This window comes from Cricetulus griseus, assembly GCF_003668045.3.
Source record: "Cricetulus griseus strain 17A/GY chromosome 1 unlocalized genomic scaffold, alternate assembly CriGri-PICRH-1.0 chr1_0, whole genome shotgun sequence".
Taxonomy (NCBI): domain Eukaryota; kingdom Metazoa; phylum Chordata; class Mammalia; order Rodentia; family Cricetidae; genus Cricetulus; species Cricetulus griseus.
This window is the reverse complement of record NW_023276806.1, coordinates 154,314,955-154,331,786: the sequence shown is the minus strand read 5'-3', so window position 1 is coordinate 154,331,786 and position 16,832 is coordinate 154,314,955. Positions and strand designations below refer to the sequence as shown.

The following is a 16,832-nucleotide window of genomic DNA, read 5'->3' as shown; positions in this document are numbered from 1 at the left end:
TGTTAGCTGTCCAATGTGTGTGCTAGGCACCTAGCTCATGTCCTTTGGAGGAACAGTGCACAACCTTAACAATGAGCCATCGATCTCTTCCCTCACTACGGGTAGCATAGAATATATGCTAACATTAAATAATATTACTATAGTGATAGTATTTTAGTAAGCTGGACTAAATAAGATACACTGTTAAAATTAACTGCATTTATTTCTTTTATCATCATCATCATCATCATCATTTATTACTATTATTTGGTTTTTAAGATGGGGTTTCTCTGTGTAACAGTCCTGACTGTTCTGGGACTTGCTCTGTCGACCAAACAGGCCTGGAACTCAGAGATCTGCCTGCCTCTGTCTCCCAAGTGCTGGATTAAAGGCGTGCACCACCACTGCCTGACTTTTTTCAGTTTTTAAAACCATGGTTACTAGCAAATTTACACTTACACATTATAGTTCTGTAGGTTGGGCCTGCTATAGAGATGTCTTTAAAGTTCATAACTCAGATGAAGAAAAACTCTGTGATGTTTTCCCCGGCACCCCAAATGCCAGTGCATACTGAATTAGGTTTTTTTGTTTGTTTGTTTGTTTTTTCATCTGAGCCATGATGCTCTCCACTCTTTTCTTTCTAGCATACCATGCTCTAGTGGAACTTTAGTATCTCGGAGTGCTGAGACTAAGTCTGTTTGACTGAACTTCCCATCCTCCCCCGCCCCCCGAGACAGCGAGGGAGGGAAGAGTAAATAGAGGGTAGAATGAATAGACTCTGAACCTAGTGGAAGCAGAAGTATGGTCATTAGATGATCAAGGAACATCGATGCTTTTGCTGCTTTTATTCTGAGAAGTAGGGAACTGTTAAGCTTTGCAGAATAGGAAGGGAGGGACCAGGAAAGGACATGTGACTCTGAACTGTAGAGGAGGCACAAACCATGGCTTTGGCTCAGCATTTTGGGTTGGGTTCCTGTAGTTTTTTTTTTTTTTTTTTTTTTTTTTTTGACTTTCTAGAGCTTTCTATTTCCCCCATAGCTTTTTCCCCCTTTACCTTCCAAGTTCAACCCCTGCCCTTGTGAGGCAGTAGTGCCCAGGGAAGGCGGGGACCTCCATGGCTGCATCATTACTCTGGTCTGCAGGGGGCTTGCCCTTTACCCCCAAGCCCGACTTAAAACAGACTTGTTCAGCTCTAAAATTCCGGGTCGGAGGAAGGGGCTCTGCTTCTATCCAACCACCCATCAGAAATCTATTTCTAGAAGGTAATAGTTTGAATCTGAAAATTAGCTTTTTTAATTAGTATTTTATGTGTATGGGTATTTTGCATTCGTGTATGTATGTGTTTGCACTAAGTTTATATGGTGCCCCCAGAAGCCAGAAGAGGGCACCAGAGCCCCTGGAACTGGACTTAGTTGCTTATGCAAATAGGTTCTGGAAATTAGGTTCTGGAAATTGGAACCTGGGTCCTCTGGAAGAGTTGCCAGTGCTCTTAACCACAAAACCATCTTTCCAGCCCCTTGGTAGCTTATTTATGTATATGGAGTATTCCTTTTTATGGAAGCTGTCTCCTTGGGAATGACATTTCAGAGGTAATATATTTTTATTCAGTAGCAGGAGTTCAAAAAAAGACCTGTCTTGGATTCCTGTGTCAGACAGGCTAGCTTTAAGTAGCTTGCTTACATGGGACACCTGGAAATGCTCAGGTTGAACAAAACAGACACAGATGAAAATTTTACTATACACACCTGTCTCAGTCACTGTTCTATTGCTGTGAAGAGACCACGACCGTGGCAACTCTTAGAAGGAAAACATTTAATTGGAGCTGGCTTACAGGTTCAGGGGCTTAGTCCATTATCGTCATGGCAGAGAGCATGGTGGCATGCAGGCATGGTGCTGAAGAAGTAGCTAAGAGCCATATCCCGATCCATAGGCTGAGAGAGAGGAAAACAACTGTCTGGTTGTGGGCTTTTGCAAACCTCAAAGCCCACCCCAAATGACACACTTCCTCCAACAAGGCCACCCCTCCTACTAATCTTTTTTACACTATCAAAGAGTTTTACTCCCTGGTGACTAAGCATTCAAACATATCAATCCTATGAGGGTCATTCTTATTCAAACCACTCTAGCACCCAAAAAAGTATTGCTAAAGAATAACTGCATTTCCATGCTATAATTTGTTGATTTATGTATTTACTTGGTGGTACTGGGGACTGAACTTGAGACTCTAGGCATGCTAGGCAAGTTTCTGCGGCCCTGTTGTATAGCTACTGTCGTGACTGAAGGTCTGAGATTACAAGGAGTTTATAGAGGTGGTTTGATTTTAGAAATGCTATATTTAAGCATTATAATGACTGAGTAGAGTTGTCTGAATAGTAAAGAACCTGTTTTCTTCTGCTGGTTCCTTAACCATCTCCTTTTTTATAAGTGATTGCCTGTGCTTCACTAATTTCTATAACCAAACTGGAATGGAATCCAAAAGAAAAGGTAAGCACTTACCCTTTGTGTAGTTGCTGACCGTGGGTCTGTGAGACTGTGGCTGGTGAACCCTAGCAAGGGTCACTGACCTTTCTTAGAATGGGCCAGGAAGTGTGGAGTCAATGTGACATGGAATCAGCTTACTGTGTGCATGTGATCATTAGTTCCAGAAGACAGTGTGGAGGCAAACCTACTTACAGGTGCAATTGGCTGCTATTTGCATTTCATGAATCCAAGGGAGCTGCTGGTCTACACACTGGAGTAATCACTGCAGAGCTGCACTGGGAAGGGAAGAAGCTCAGTGGTAGAGACCAGTGCACGCATGCGCACGCGCGCGCACTCACTCACACACACACACACACACACACACACACACACACACACACACACACACACACACACGTGCACGCACACACACACACTCATGCACACACAGAGACATTATGCAGTTGGACAATGGCAAGAAAGTGTAGGTTTGTGGTTGTTTTAGGATTTCTTTCATTCATTTCTTGTTTTTGTTTTCTTTTTTTCCTGAGTCAGGCTTTCTATGTGGAGCCTTGGCATTTCAGGTTTTCTTAAAAAGCAGAGAGTCTTCTTAATTACCCCGACTCCAGTAAACTGGAATCTCTTTTTTTCCCAAGGAAACTGGCCAGTTTGGGGCTCCAACTGCTTCCTTAGGATGTATCAGTTTGTCTAGAATGAGCAATGCATGGGGGATGTGAAGATGATAGCAAGTACCAGAGGGCAAGAAGAGGGATGTTTTCAGTCAGAAACAGACAGGAAGAGGCACAGGCCCGTCTAAGAACTAGACTCTGCAGGGACACCCTCAGACTGTTCTCATGAGCCTGCCATGGGCAGGACTCCGTGGGGAAGGCTAAGAGGAAGGATAAGCTGTGGGTAAGCAAGTCCCCAAGGAAGCCTGGAGATCAGTGAGGCAGACAGTGCTGTCTTCTGCCACATATGGTACTCTGAAAGTAAGCACAATTCTGAATTGAAGTCCAACAGCGTGTTGTAGAACTGCAGACCACAGAAGCAATAGTTAATTCTCACCGTGGACTAGGGGATGTATCCTAGGGACTAAAAGAAGGACTCTCTCTCTCTCTCTCTCTCTCTCTCTCTCTCTCTCTCTCTCTCCCTCTCCCTCAACCATGGCAGGTGTAGCTAAGCAGTCTGGGAAGTGAGGGTCCTGAATTTGATGTTTTTCAGAAAGCAGTTGGGTTTGAAGCTGTAGATAAGAGGTGAAAAGGAAGGGCATCAATGCAGTGATGGGAGAGGGGATAGCATGATCAGAGCAAGAGTTTTCAAAAAGATCAGAAGATTTGGGCATGCAGTGGAAACCATCAAGACAGCTACAGGGATGCTTCTGAGGAAGAGAATGACCCAGCTAGAGTTTCAAAAAGAGCTGCCTTTGAATAGTTGGTCAAAAGGTCTGAGTGGTGGTCTGGTGTTCCTCAGTAAGGGGAAACTTAAAAGTCAGTAGAGCAACTCCAGGTATATTTTAATCTTCAACCACTAGGTGGCAGTGTTCCACCACAAATGAAATGCAATCGAGGGCTCAACAAAGCATGCCCTTAGGCCCCTGAAAATCTGTTAGCTTCTTCCATTTCCTATCTGAAAGTGTGAAAAGGAGAAAGGCAGGGTGGGTGGCTCATGCTTGCAATCCCAGGGCTCTGAAGACTGAGGCAAGAAGGAGCATGACTTTAGGACCAGCCTGGGCTACATAGGGAGACCTTGTAGAGCACAAAAATAGTGTCTGGTTTTTGTCTTTCCTTTGCCATCCAGATGCTGCCTTCTGCTTTCAGTATCAATGGTTGCAGTGAGAATCTTTAAATCAGTTGTTTGGCTAGAGTAATTGTTAGGCCCTGCCCTGAACTTCCATGTAGTATATTAGATCTTTCTCTGCATACCTGGTGGAGAGGATGAGAATTATAATTCATTGTCATTTATGGAACTTAGCCTGCATATACATGTAAAGTGGAGAAATTGAACTCTGGTTTGGTACTCTCTCAGTATCATACTGCCCCATCATTTTTCTTTTTACAGTTTTGTTTACACACACACACACACACACACACACACACACACACACACACACACACAGAAAGAGAAAGAGAGAGAGAGAGAGAGAGAGAGAGAGAGAGAGAGAGAGAGAGATCAGAGAACAACTCTCTAAAATTGTTTCTCTACTTACATCATGTGGACTCCAAAGGATGAACTCAGGTCATTAGGTGTGGCCACAGTGCCTTTTATCCAGTGAGCCATCTGTCAATCTTCCTGACTACTTACATTTTTAAAAAAATACTTATGTGTGTATGTTTTGCCTTCACATATGTATATGCACCATGCACATGCCTGGTGCTCCTCCTTGGAGGCAGAAGAGGCTTGGGATCCCCTGTAGCTGGAGTTAGACCATTGTGAGTCACTATGTGGGTGCTGGGAACAAACCGCAGTCCTCTGCAAGAGCAGCCAGTGCTCTTATTTTTTCTTTTTCTTTTTTGAGACAGGGTTTCTCTGTGTAGCTTTGAAGCCTATCCTGGCACTCGCTCTGGAGACCAGGCTGGTCTCGAACTCACAGAGATCCACTTGCCTCTGCCTCCCGAGTGCTGGGATTAAAGGTGTGAGCAACCAACGGGGGCGCAGCCAGTGCTCTTAATTGCTGAGCCATCTCTCTGATCCCTTGCCTCTGCTTTTGTAAGCCCTCTTCATTGTTCAGGGCTGATCTGGGGTAGGCTATGACTCCTGCTGCTAGCACCAAACATGAGTGACTACTCTTCTCTGTCCCTAATCAGACTGGCCAGCATCTCCTCAGTTGTGACCTTGGGTGAGAACCATGCACGGATGTGAACATCTGTAGAGATATCTACCACAGTTTGGCACACATCTGAAATCTCTGTGAATGCAAAGGAGGTCAAAAGAGCTGTTGCCCCAGAACTGACATGTTCACCTGAAATCACAGACCTCAAACTAAGTGTCCACAGAGTTGGCATGTGAGTTGATCAGAGTGCAGACTAGGGTAAAAAAGAAATGTAGAATTTAATAGTGCTTTCAAATGAATTTACAACAGGAAAAAAAGCACAGATGACAACACACATGCTCACACACACACAGGAAGACACACGGTAAAGGAGACATACACACACACACACACACACACACATACATACATACACATACAGGGAGAGACACAGGAAAGGAGACATACACACACACACACACAGGGAGAGACATGGGAAAGGAGACATACACACACACACACACACACACACACACACACACACACACACACACACACCACACACGGGAAAGAAGAAATACATACACACAAAGAGACATGAGGGGAGACACACAGACACAGAAATGGAGGGAGACACACATGTGCACATATACACGCACAGAGAGAGACATGAGGGGGGGACACAGACCCAGAAATGGAGGAGTACACGGTGGAGGAGGAAGGGAGAGACACACTCATGCATGCATATATGAAGAACTTTTTACTTTGGAAACAGCATATTATTTTCCTGTTTTGTGAGAATGTAGTGAGTGGGTTGGAAATGTATCTCAGGGAACAACACTTTTCTTAGCTTGTGCAGGGCCCTCAGTCTAATCCCCAACACTGAAAAATAAATTAAAGTAAAAACTAATATAATCAAAAGATGGGATGAGTTGATCTTCAGTATCTCAACCATCTGTTTCATGATTCCTCACCTCCAGACACAGTTGAGTTCGGAGGCCCTGATTTGGGCATTAGTTTTCTTCAAAGAGAGTGTCATGGGATGGGTGTGTTTCTCTGGCATTTGCCCTGCAGCTACTTGCCTGATTGTGCTGAGCAGAACTGTTTGCAGAATTAACAGGAACAAGAACAGAGAGACATACCTAGAACCAGGCTGGGCAGGGCTAGTCTTGCCTGCATGCATACACTTATTCTTGGGCGGTCCCTGGGAGTGCACACAAGACACTTCAGTGGGGAACCAAATCAAATCAAGATCTTTACTGGGGTCCAAATATGCTTTGGGGTCTCAACTATTCTGTGGTCCTTGATCTACCTTATCTTGAAGTTATGTAAAGAACTCTGGGCAGGTTTGCATCCCCACCAGCTCTGGGCTGGTCCCTGACCTCTTCCTGCAAGGCTTTGCATCTGGCCTTAACTCAAGGTTACAGTTTGTGTTCAACAGGCAGCTTTTCCTCTGGTCTTGATTTCCTCGTATTTCAGGTGATTACTTGTGGATGAGCACTTTTAGGCTAAACCCTGTTCCTTTGTTGTTGTTACTAGGATTATGTGTATCACGTAGTGAGCGCTATCTGTGAATGGACTGTGGCCTTTGGTTTTATTTTCTATTTCCTAACATTCATCCAAGATTTCCAGGTAAGGATCCATCAGTTCAAATTTTATATGAATCTGTGATGATCAGGATTAGCAAAAATTTGAAAAGTTCCATTCTCTTTTACTCTTACAGTGTGTGTGTGTGTGTGTGTGTGTGCGTGTGTGTGTGTGTGTGTGTGTGTGTGTGTGTGTGTGTGTGTGTGTGTGTGTGTGTGGTGGGGGGCTTTTGTACCACCCAACCGTATTGGCTTGTTCCCAAAGAGGGACACATTAGATACATCTCTAACTGGCCACTTAACCAGTGAAACTTTCATGTTATCTGCTATTTGATGCTCAAAGTCCTGGCTGTTTTCAGGTAGATCTCACTAGTTCCAAAGCCCTGAAAATATGACTCTGTAATAAACTTTGTTGTTAGCCGGGCGTTGGTGGCGCATGCCTTTAATCCCAGCACTAGGGAGGCAGAGGCAGGCAGATCTCTGTGAGTTGGAGGCCAGCCTGGTATCCAGAGTGAGTGCCAGGACAGGCTCCAAAGCTACACAGAGAAACCCTGTCTTGAAAAAACAAACAAACAAGCACAAAAACTTTGTTATTGAAAAATATTCCCAAGACCAAGAGAAGACAAGACCTTAGCATATTTGGCCCCAGGGAAACTCTCACCTTCTAGAACAAGTGAGTCATTGGCTAAAACATGTACAAAGCCAAGAGACTTCTCTAGGACCCATTTCAAGCATGGCACAATAGTGGAGCCACCTCTTAGGGCACATCTGAGAATGCCATCGCTAATACTGGAACTGTTTTACTTGTTGATATTCTTCCTCTCCCTCTCTGTAGAGTGTCACCTTAAGGATATCCACAGAAATCAATGATGACTTTTGAAAGAGCGAGAATCCTGTCTCACTCAGTGAATGTCACAGTTAGTTTCTGGAAGTGGCACAGAGGACGGATGGACTTGGATGTCACCCTGATCAGGACGCATCTGTGGCACATCCGGGACTTGAATTTCATTCAGAATTTCTAGTAGTTGTTCTTTTTACAAAGGTATGTTTTTCTAGAGAATGTTTAGCATCAATGACACTTTAGCAATATTTTTATATTTTCTAAGACACTTTAATGAACAAATTCATATGTAGAAAAGATGAGGCATTGCAGAAAATGGGAATATTTTTGTATAGATTATTTAGACTTTTATGTATGACTGACTTATAAAAATACGCTAAGTGAAAAAAATGTTAAGTTTGGTGCATTAAAAAAAAAAGCCAAATCGGGATATTCACTTTAAAATTTAATTTTTTAAAACAATGATTTGCATAATTTTCATCACAAGCATTTATATAATCTAATTCATAGTGATTATATATCCTAATGGTAAAGATTCTGTTAATAAATTAATACTAAAGCACTTTGATTTTTAGTGCATGCATGAAACAAAAATGTTTTTATAGTTAAGGCTTCAAAAACCATTTACTGTGCACATTAACCAGCAGATGTAGAAGACCTCAGTTTGAAAATTCAGCCTCCTTATTTGATTGGCTTCTCCCACAGAAGCTGCTATTACCTGGTGGACCTAGGAACTAATTCCTGGTAGCATGGGCTCTGCATGGCAGCACAGAAATGATAAACTACCCTTCCTGAGGGGCATTGGAAGTGAGACTTCTTAGTTTCCCTGTAAGCCCATCAAGGTACCAGGACACAGGAGATGGGCCTAGGAGCCTGGGTGCAGGCTGCTGTTTGCTCCTTTCAATGCCTGTGGCCACTGTTAGTGACATCACAGGGAAGGTGTCAGTCAGGCCCTTTCCTAGGTAAGCAAGGCCCGAAGACCCCGCCTCTTCATCCGGTTCACAACTGTTGTAGAGGAAGAAGTGGCCTTGGAGGTGCTGGTGAGATCCTGAGTTCCATATCTAAGTATGGGCAAGTGGAGCTGCCTTGAAGGCACATGCCAAGGGCAGAGCAGCCCATTTGGATGGCCTTGGTGCGGGACACCTGGGAACCAAGGGGCATGCAGTGGTGACTCCTGGGTGGGTGAGGGTCAGCAGCCACTTCTGTTGTGACATCTTGGGTTTCCTTAAGTGTGGAGTGGAGGAAACTGACAACCATTTCTGAGTCCACTGTAATACAATGCTGTGTTGTTAATCCTGGAACAACAACAACAACAAAACAGTGACCTTTTGTCATTCTGAAGAGAAAGGGGAGCCAGCACCTTCCCCTTGGAAACCGTGGTTGACTGAATCCGTGCTGCTGTTTGCTTTGGTCAGGAATGTTGTTGGAACTTCCCAGAATGCAGGTGGTCCTCTGCATTTCCACCGGAGACTGGGTGCTCACTCCTATAGGGCAGAGCAGGTGCCCTTACCTAGAGTTCAACACCGTGCCTTCTGGCACACAGTAGGTGCTTAGTAAATACAAATCCAATATGTGCATATATAAATGAACGAACAAATCGAGTAATGTTTGAGGTGCTGCCTAGTAGGTTTATTTACTCTAGTTCACCGGTTATTTTGATGTCAACACCTAGTCCGTGCTACCTAGTAACGTTTTCCTTTTTGCTTTGTGTACCATACATGTTTCAGTTGTTTGGGCTTCATGATTGTGTGACAACTCTCTTCTGGACAGATACCACAGAAATTGTTACATGGGCTAGACCTGTCTTGGCAAGCCGAGAAGGTCCCAAATCACCCCATTCTGCAGATTCCATGCAACTTCTAACGTTATCCCCATTTTGCTATTATTTTTAATTTCTACAAATGTGTATTTCCTTGGACTGCATGCCTGAGAAGGTAAAATAAAATATTACTTTATTTTAGTAATTTGTCTTTGTTACAAAATGTCACCAGGGTGCTCTTATGAAGTATAGTTATCTGGGCTGGTTCCAGATAACTGGATGCTTGTTATAAAGGTGTGGCTTGACTCCATGGGTAAGAACTGCATCAGTATGGAGACCCGAGTTTGGCTCCCTAGCACCCACATAAGAGCTGAACATGGCTGTAGACCTAGTGCTGGGAGGGAGGGGTCAGTAGGCTGTGGCTGGCAGGCCAGGGGGTCAGGTTGAAAAGATGGAGCCATTTGAGTTCATGAGAAGACCTGTCGCTAGGGAATAAGACAGAGTAATAGAGAACGACACCTGATATCCTTCGGCCTTTGGATGAGCATACAAGTGTGAACATCTCAGAAATAAGTACATAAAAATGAAGATGTGGCTTAAGTCTTCTGTTGTCTTAGTTCATGCAGTGTTCTATTTGAGCATGACTGATTCATCTTTGCAGAGTCTCAGACTGTCTCGTGATTTGTATCAGCCAAGACTCTGAGAGCTACAGGCTTCAGAAATCCACTTATTTATTTATTTATTATGTATACAGTCTTCTGCCTGCATGCCAGCAGAGGGAACCAAATATCATTCATAGTGGTTGTGAGCCACCATGTGGTTGCTGGGAAATGAACTAAGGACCTCTGGAAGAATAGTCAGTGCTCTCAACCGCTGAGCCATCTCCCCCAGAAATCCACTTCTGTTCGAGGACAAGAGCATCTATTGTCTCAGGTTACAGAGCAGAAATGGCATTAGGGACTGCGGCAACAGAAGGTGTCGCAGGACCGGTGTTTTCGGGCAGCCTCTCCTCTGGAGGAGTGAGGAGAATTCTAGAACCCTCAGGCCTGACACCTGCTCTGCCAAGGAGAGGAGGCTTCTTTTATAGTTCCACCAAAAGCTCAAATTTGAAACCGATTGTTGCACTGATTGGTTACACGGGTCACGTGGCTGGGGCAGGTTTGCTTTGATTGGTCACGTGCCTACTTTTGGGAGACAGAGGAGTCAGCATCACCCAAAACCTCTGGGTTGATGCTGGGTAAAGCTCTCCTCAGAAAGTTGTAGGAAACAGGTCTTGAACGGGTTTAAAAAAAAAAAAGCTCAACTTGTTTGAGAGCAAATCAAGCTATACTCACTAATAATCTTTTTAGATTCAAAAAGTAAGAGTAAGCCATTTCAGTAACTCATGCCTTTTGTTAACATTTAAGTCATGGCTCTTACGTTTCTATGCAACCTCTGTGAAGTAGAGTAGGCTATTATCATGCTTTTTTTTTTTTTTTTCAAATGAGGAAACTAAAGGAGAGTGGTCCAGCGACCTGCGAGAGCAGTCTCCCGCCCCATGGCGACAGACTCCATCCGGGACTCTTTTTCTGACGTCTATTCAACTGAGCCCTTTTGTTTTCCCTTTTAACACTAACAGAGGATTCCACAGAAATTGCAAATTGCATTTTATAAACCAAATTAAGTACATCAGTGCCGAACTGTGTTTGGGTTTCCTAACATCCTTTACATGTGGCATTGTCCCATGTTCCCATTTTTTTCCCTCACTTGGAGACACGCTGGTCTGGAGTTGGGGCCTGGAATGAGGAAAGGGGAGTGGTGGAGGGAGATAAGTGGTCTCCCACTCTCCCCCTCTCCCTATTCTGGCACGCCTGTAAGCCCAGCTGTCTCCCCACACACATACTCTTGGTCTGGCTCTGAATACCCCACATTCTCAAGCCCAGAATGTCATGCATCCGCATCATGTTGGTTGCACAAGAGAACAACCGCACTGAGGCCCTGGAGGGGAAGCTGTTGGCTCCCCCTGGTCACCCCCAGCAGATTCGTGTTCCAAAATGAAGGGCAACAGAACCCCAAGCTCATATTGGAGATGGCAGCAACCTCCGAAGTTGATGCTTGGAAACGGTTGGAGGAGACAGCAGCGATGTGTGAGGCTGAAGCCGGGGTTCCCAGAGATGCTGGGAAGCCTGTGGTGTAGGCAACCCTCCTCAGGAAGCAATTCTGTGTGCTCCAAAGCTCCAAGCTAGTTTAGATCTGGATTGTTGCTCTCTGATAGGAATAAATTTTAGATTCATTTAAAAACCTGAGAGGAGATCTGGTCCTGTAGCCCAGGCTGGCCTGAACCTGGCTTTCTAGCCAAGTTCCCCTCTTTCAGCTTTCCAAATTCAGAAATCACAAGTAAGTTAAGGCACCAGACCCACCTCAAGATACACTTGACATTTTACCTATAAGACTCCTAACTGATACAATTAACCAGGGGTCCTACCATTGGCAATTCTGTGACCTGCTGCTGGGTCACTATATGGGTACAAAAGAGATTCCAAGGTGAGTGGGGTTTGGTCACTACACTCAAATCCTTTGAACCACTCCCTATTAAACATCGTGTTTTCTTTTTTTTCTTCCCCCCCCCTCCCCCCGAGACAGGGTTTCTCTGTATAACAGCCCTGGCTGTCCTGTAACTTGTTTTGTGGACCAGACTGGCCTTTAACTCACAGAGGTCTGCCTCCTCTACCTCCTGAGTGCTGGGACTAAAGGTGTGCGCCCCCCACCGGGCACTTGTAAACATTTTGAATAAACAATATATTGTTGATTTAAATCCTCACAATAACACCGAATGATGCATACTCTGAGAAGCCATTTATTCAGCTTACGACTTTCTTCAAAGATAACTACTTTAAAAATTAAATCTCACACTGAGGGGGGAAATGGACACGAAATCCCACCCATAGCTGGGGAGCTATTGACAATTGATAGCTGCTTCGAGGTTAAGAGCCAGTTTTCTCAGTGAGTCATGTGACCACTGCCGGAGAGCCACATACCCACAAACACGTGGACACACAAATTGGATTTGATGGGTGGAAAGAAAAGAAAGTTGGGTGCATAAGGAGGGGTGTGGCTCATGAGGAGGTGGGGAAAGGGTAAGTATGATCAAGAACTAATAAAAATAATTGTGGCTACTTTGCAATGAAAATAAATAACAGCAAAAACCTTAAAAATAAACTAAAATTTGCTAGTGTATATGTGGGATTGGTGGGATACAGTGTACTGAAGTGCATGTTGAAGTCAAGGAGTGACTTTGGGAATTGATTCTCTCCTTACACAATGGGATCTGGGGATCAGATTTGCACAGGAAGTACTTTAACCCACTGGCTTATAGATAGTTACTTTCATTAGGCTTTTTTTTTTTTCATAAGAAAAATCAAACGCTTCTCAGTTTTCTCCTTTACATGTTTATATCAAGTACAAAACTTAAAGCTGTGTTACTAAAAAGTGCTTTGAGCCTTTCCCCTCCCCCCTTGGTTTAGCAGTGTATCTTGGAGATACATTTGTTAATTGACCTTCTTGGGGGTCCTTTGCAGCAGATAGCTGTGTGGCACAGCAGGCCTCAGACTCTTATTTTTTATTTTATTTTTTAAAAGATTTAAGATCTATGTCTGTGTGTGCATCTGTGAGTGCCGGTGCCGCAGAGGTCAGAGTTCCTGGAGTTGGAGTTACAGGTGGTGTGAGCCATTGGCAATGGGTGCTGGGAACCAAATTTGGGACCTTTGAAAAGCAGAGTGTGCTCTTAACTGCTGAGCCATCTCATCAGCCCTGGGCCTCCAGTTCTTGTCTTCCTATTAATTACTAGCTGTGGGAATACTGTGCTCTATGTCTGAATACCTGTCACTTGGATAACTCAGCTACCATTTCTTTTGCAAGTTTCCTATGGAATGAGTGTATGGTTTCCTAACCTCTGCAATTAGAGCAAATGAACTTGTTTTAATACATGTGCAAGAAAATCGGTGTGTGAAATTTCCATCATGAGCTTCTGGAACAAAGGGGAACTGCACAACAAACACTGTGATTTCGCTATTCAAACATTTTCACTAGGACATTTGTTTGTTTGTTTCTAACAAGTACAACCACTTCCTTCTACATGGAGACTGCCAAATATGAGTTCACCTTTCCCAGGGACAAAGTCATCACCCCAAGTAAATGTGACTGTGGGTTGGGCACCTACATGGATTTTTGCAGCAGGCACTGTGGGACAGAGGCTTGCTGACATGTTATTGATCCTCTACAGACTTTCCCTTTATTTAAATACTCACTATAGGAAGAGCTAGGCTTTGGGCTCACCTGTCAGTCAACAGAATGCTCCTGTCATCTGCAGCCTCCCTTTGACTCTTCCCTTGTGTGGTCAAGATGATCTCTAGTCCACCCGGGGTTTCAATGAAACCTTGCAGTCTGCTGCTGCAGCATAATCTTTTCCCTCTCTACCCACTTCCAACCCCAGCATCATATGTAAAATATGTATACATATATTTACATCTACATTGAGGAAGGGGAGAAAAAGAGAGGAGGGGAAGGGAGTGGAACTTATTCAAACAATCAAGCCAGGGATGATGGTTACAATAACCCCAGTACTTGAGAGGCTGAGTTAGGAGGACCATGAGTTTGTGGCCAACCTGCTCTTCATAGTGAGTTCTAGGCTGGATATGTAATGATCCTTATATAAAAAATCACAATATTGATATTTTTAACATACAGATAAGTAATAATTATGCCTTGGGTACTTCAGTTGGTCAATGTGAACAAATAGCTTGGGAGATTGAATTCTCCAAACAGAAAATCTTGTGGTTAAAGTTTTGCTTTCAGCATTAGTTACTTTACATACAGTTGGGGCAAAATAGTGACAAAAGCAACTTCTAAAAGGAAGGGGTTATTTGGCTCACAGTTTGAGCAGAAGTTGGGGCAGTGAGTTTATGGTGGTTGGAGCCCGAGGCAGCTGGTCACATGGCATCTGTAGTCAGGAAGCAGAGAATGATGAAACTCGGTGCATAGCTAGCCTTCTCCTTTTGATGAGGGCTAAGATCCAAATGCACAGAAGGCTGTCCATCCACTGTTAGGATGGTCTTCCCCCTTAGTTATCATGACAAACTCTCTCACAGACATATCAAGCTTGTTTCCACGGTGATTCTAAAAACCTGTCACACTAACAATCAACAGAAATTGTAGCAGCTATCACAAGCATAAAAACAAAATTCAGTAATTCCTTTGGAATAGTTGATGTTGGTATGACAAAATTGACTGGGAAAATATACAGCAGTAGCAGGGTATGGTGGCACCTGCCTGTATTCCTAGCACTAGGCAGGATGAGGCAGGAGGATCTGCAGTTTGAGGTCAGCCTGACCTATATAGCAAATTCAAACCAGCCTGAACTACAGAGACCATGACTGGAGAGATGTGAAGCATTGGGGACATAGCTCAGTGTAGACCACTTGTTTAGTATGTACAAGGCTTTAAACTTTATCCTCAGTACCACAGAATTGTAGTGTGATGTTGGAGACACAGCCCCATTCCTATCTTTGTAGATTTACTTGAATAATCCTCTCAAAGGATGTAGAAAAGGACACAGGGTAAAGAAAGGAAAAATGACTGATCAGAGTGACCAAACTGTGGGTGACAGATATGAATTCCTATTTCCTTTGGCATTTTTGGATGTCTGCTATTTTTTGAGAGAACTGTGCTCTTTTGAAAAGCAAGATCTCATCACACAGCTGTGTTAGTCATGTTTCATCATGATGACTGAAAGCCTGACACAGCGGCTTAAGGATGGGTCTATTCTGCCTTACTGTTTCAGAAATGTCATCACATCCTGATGGTAGGAGAAAGGTGGGCCTTCCTCCTCTTATCAGGCATGGGGAAACAGACATAAAGGGGAGCTACCAGAAGGGCCTAGAAAAGAGCTGTAGCCTGGGAGACTTTCTCCCAGTGACCCACTTCTGTCACCTTTTGATGCTGTCATGGTACTAAAGAACCATCAAGGGTGTGTCATAGTCTCCGGGGATCATCTCAGACAAACACCAAAGCTTCTCCACTAATCCCCTTGACATTTCTTAATCCTTGGTGACAATGGACACAGACCATCATAATCTCCTAGGTTGGCCTTGTGCATGTCCTCCAGCGTTGGGGTCAAGGACACACATCATTACTCTTTTTGAGAATTGTGCTTTGGAAGATCTCAACTTCTCTTTCTCCATCCTGGACAAGTGATCCACAACAGCAACTCAGAGGAGCCAACAGACTGGTGAGTCTTCTGGACCTGGGTGTGGTGCAGAATGACCCAAGAACAGGGCATTCAGGAGGTATCAAGGAAAGAGGGAGTGAACTCTCCTATTGAGAGCCTTAAGTCTGACTGTGGGGATGGATCAATTTGTCAGTTTTCCTGCATCATATAATAAATCTTTTAACAATGTCATGAGTATTTTGCGGCCCCCCCCCTGTGTGTGTGTGTGTGTGTGTGTGTGTGTGTGTGTGTGTGTGTGTGTGTGTGTGTTTGCATACCTGTTGCCCATAGAGTTCAGAGGAGGGTGTCAGATCCCCTGTAACTGGAATTAAAGATGGTTGTGGGCTACCATGTGGGTGTTGGGAACCAAACCCAGGTCCTCTTTGAGGTCAGCCAATGTTCTTAAACCCTGAGCCGTCACTCCAGCTCTATAGAGACAGATGTGGGAAAATGGTGAAATGTCTCATCTATTTGCTTTTTTTTACCAGGGTAGATAACCTGGCTGGCTCTGGCTATCTAGGGTTAGGGCTTCAGTAGAAACGGCAGGGAGAGACGACTTGAATGACAGTCCTGATGTTTGGTGGGCTAAGGTCAGTTCTCTAGCACCCTTGGACTTTGAGACAAGCACTGAGCTGATCAAGAATTGCTGGACCTGGAGTTGGGGCTTTCACTGTTGTTCAGGCCCTGGAGGCTCCATAGGACTTTCTAGTTCCTGCATCTTTGCTTCTGGGTGGCACAGCAGGATGGATTAGGAGCTGTTTCTGTTTGGAAAGAGATGTGTGTTCTCGAATTCCTATGGAAAAAGTCATGGTGGCCCAGAAGGGAAGATCATTTATTTCATTCCCAGGCCAGCAGGCCCAAGAAATTCTCAAATGGGGTCTCATGTAGACCAGGCTGGCTTCAAACTCAATATGTAGCTAAGGCTGGCTGTGAATTCCTGATCCTCTTCCTTCGAAGTGCTGGCATTATATGTGTGCGCCACTTTGTTTAGCTATCATGTGCATGTGTGTGTGTGTGCACATGTGTGTTGTGTGTGTATGTGTGAGGTGTATAGGGTGTGTGTGTTGTGTATGTGTGTTGGTGTGTGTGTTCATGTGATGTGTGTGGTGTGTGTGATGTGTAGGGTGTGTGTGTTGGTGTGTGTATGTGGTGTGCAGCATTCTTCCAATCTCTATCTAGAGCTCTGGGATTATAGGCATGCAACACCATACCCA

At 44.2% G+C, this 16,832-nt stretch overlaps 1 protein-coding gene across 2 annotated transcripts in view; it reads left to right on the top strand.

Annotated features, from left to right (window-relative positions):
* Positions 1–9,575, top strand: part of Dram1 (DNA damage regulated autophagy modulator 1) — a 35,375-nt gene extending 25,800 nt beyond the window's left edge. The window contains exons 5-8 of one of the 2 annotated variants that reach the window (XR_003480536.2): positions 2,405–2,463; positions 6,728–6,820; positions 7,610–7,816; positions 8,321–9,575. Coding sequence is in view for 1 of the 2 variants with exons in the window: in XM_027392563.2 (XP_027248364.1) it covers positions 2,405–2,463; positions 6,728–6,820; positions 7,610–7,654 (197 nt within the window). In the remaining variant the exon portion in view is untranslated. Of the gene's footprint in view, positions 1–2,404; positions 2,464–6,727; positions 6,821–7,609 lie in introns of both variants that reach the window. The other variant, XM_027392563.2, reaches the window with a different exon arrangement.
* The last annotated feature ends 7,257 nt before the right edge of the window (positions 9,576–16,832 follow it).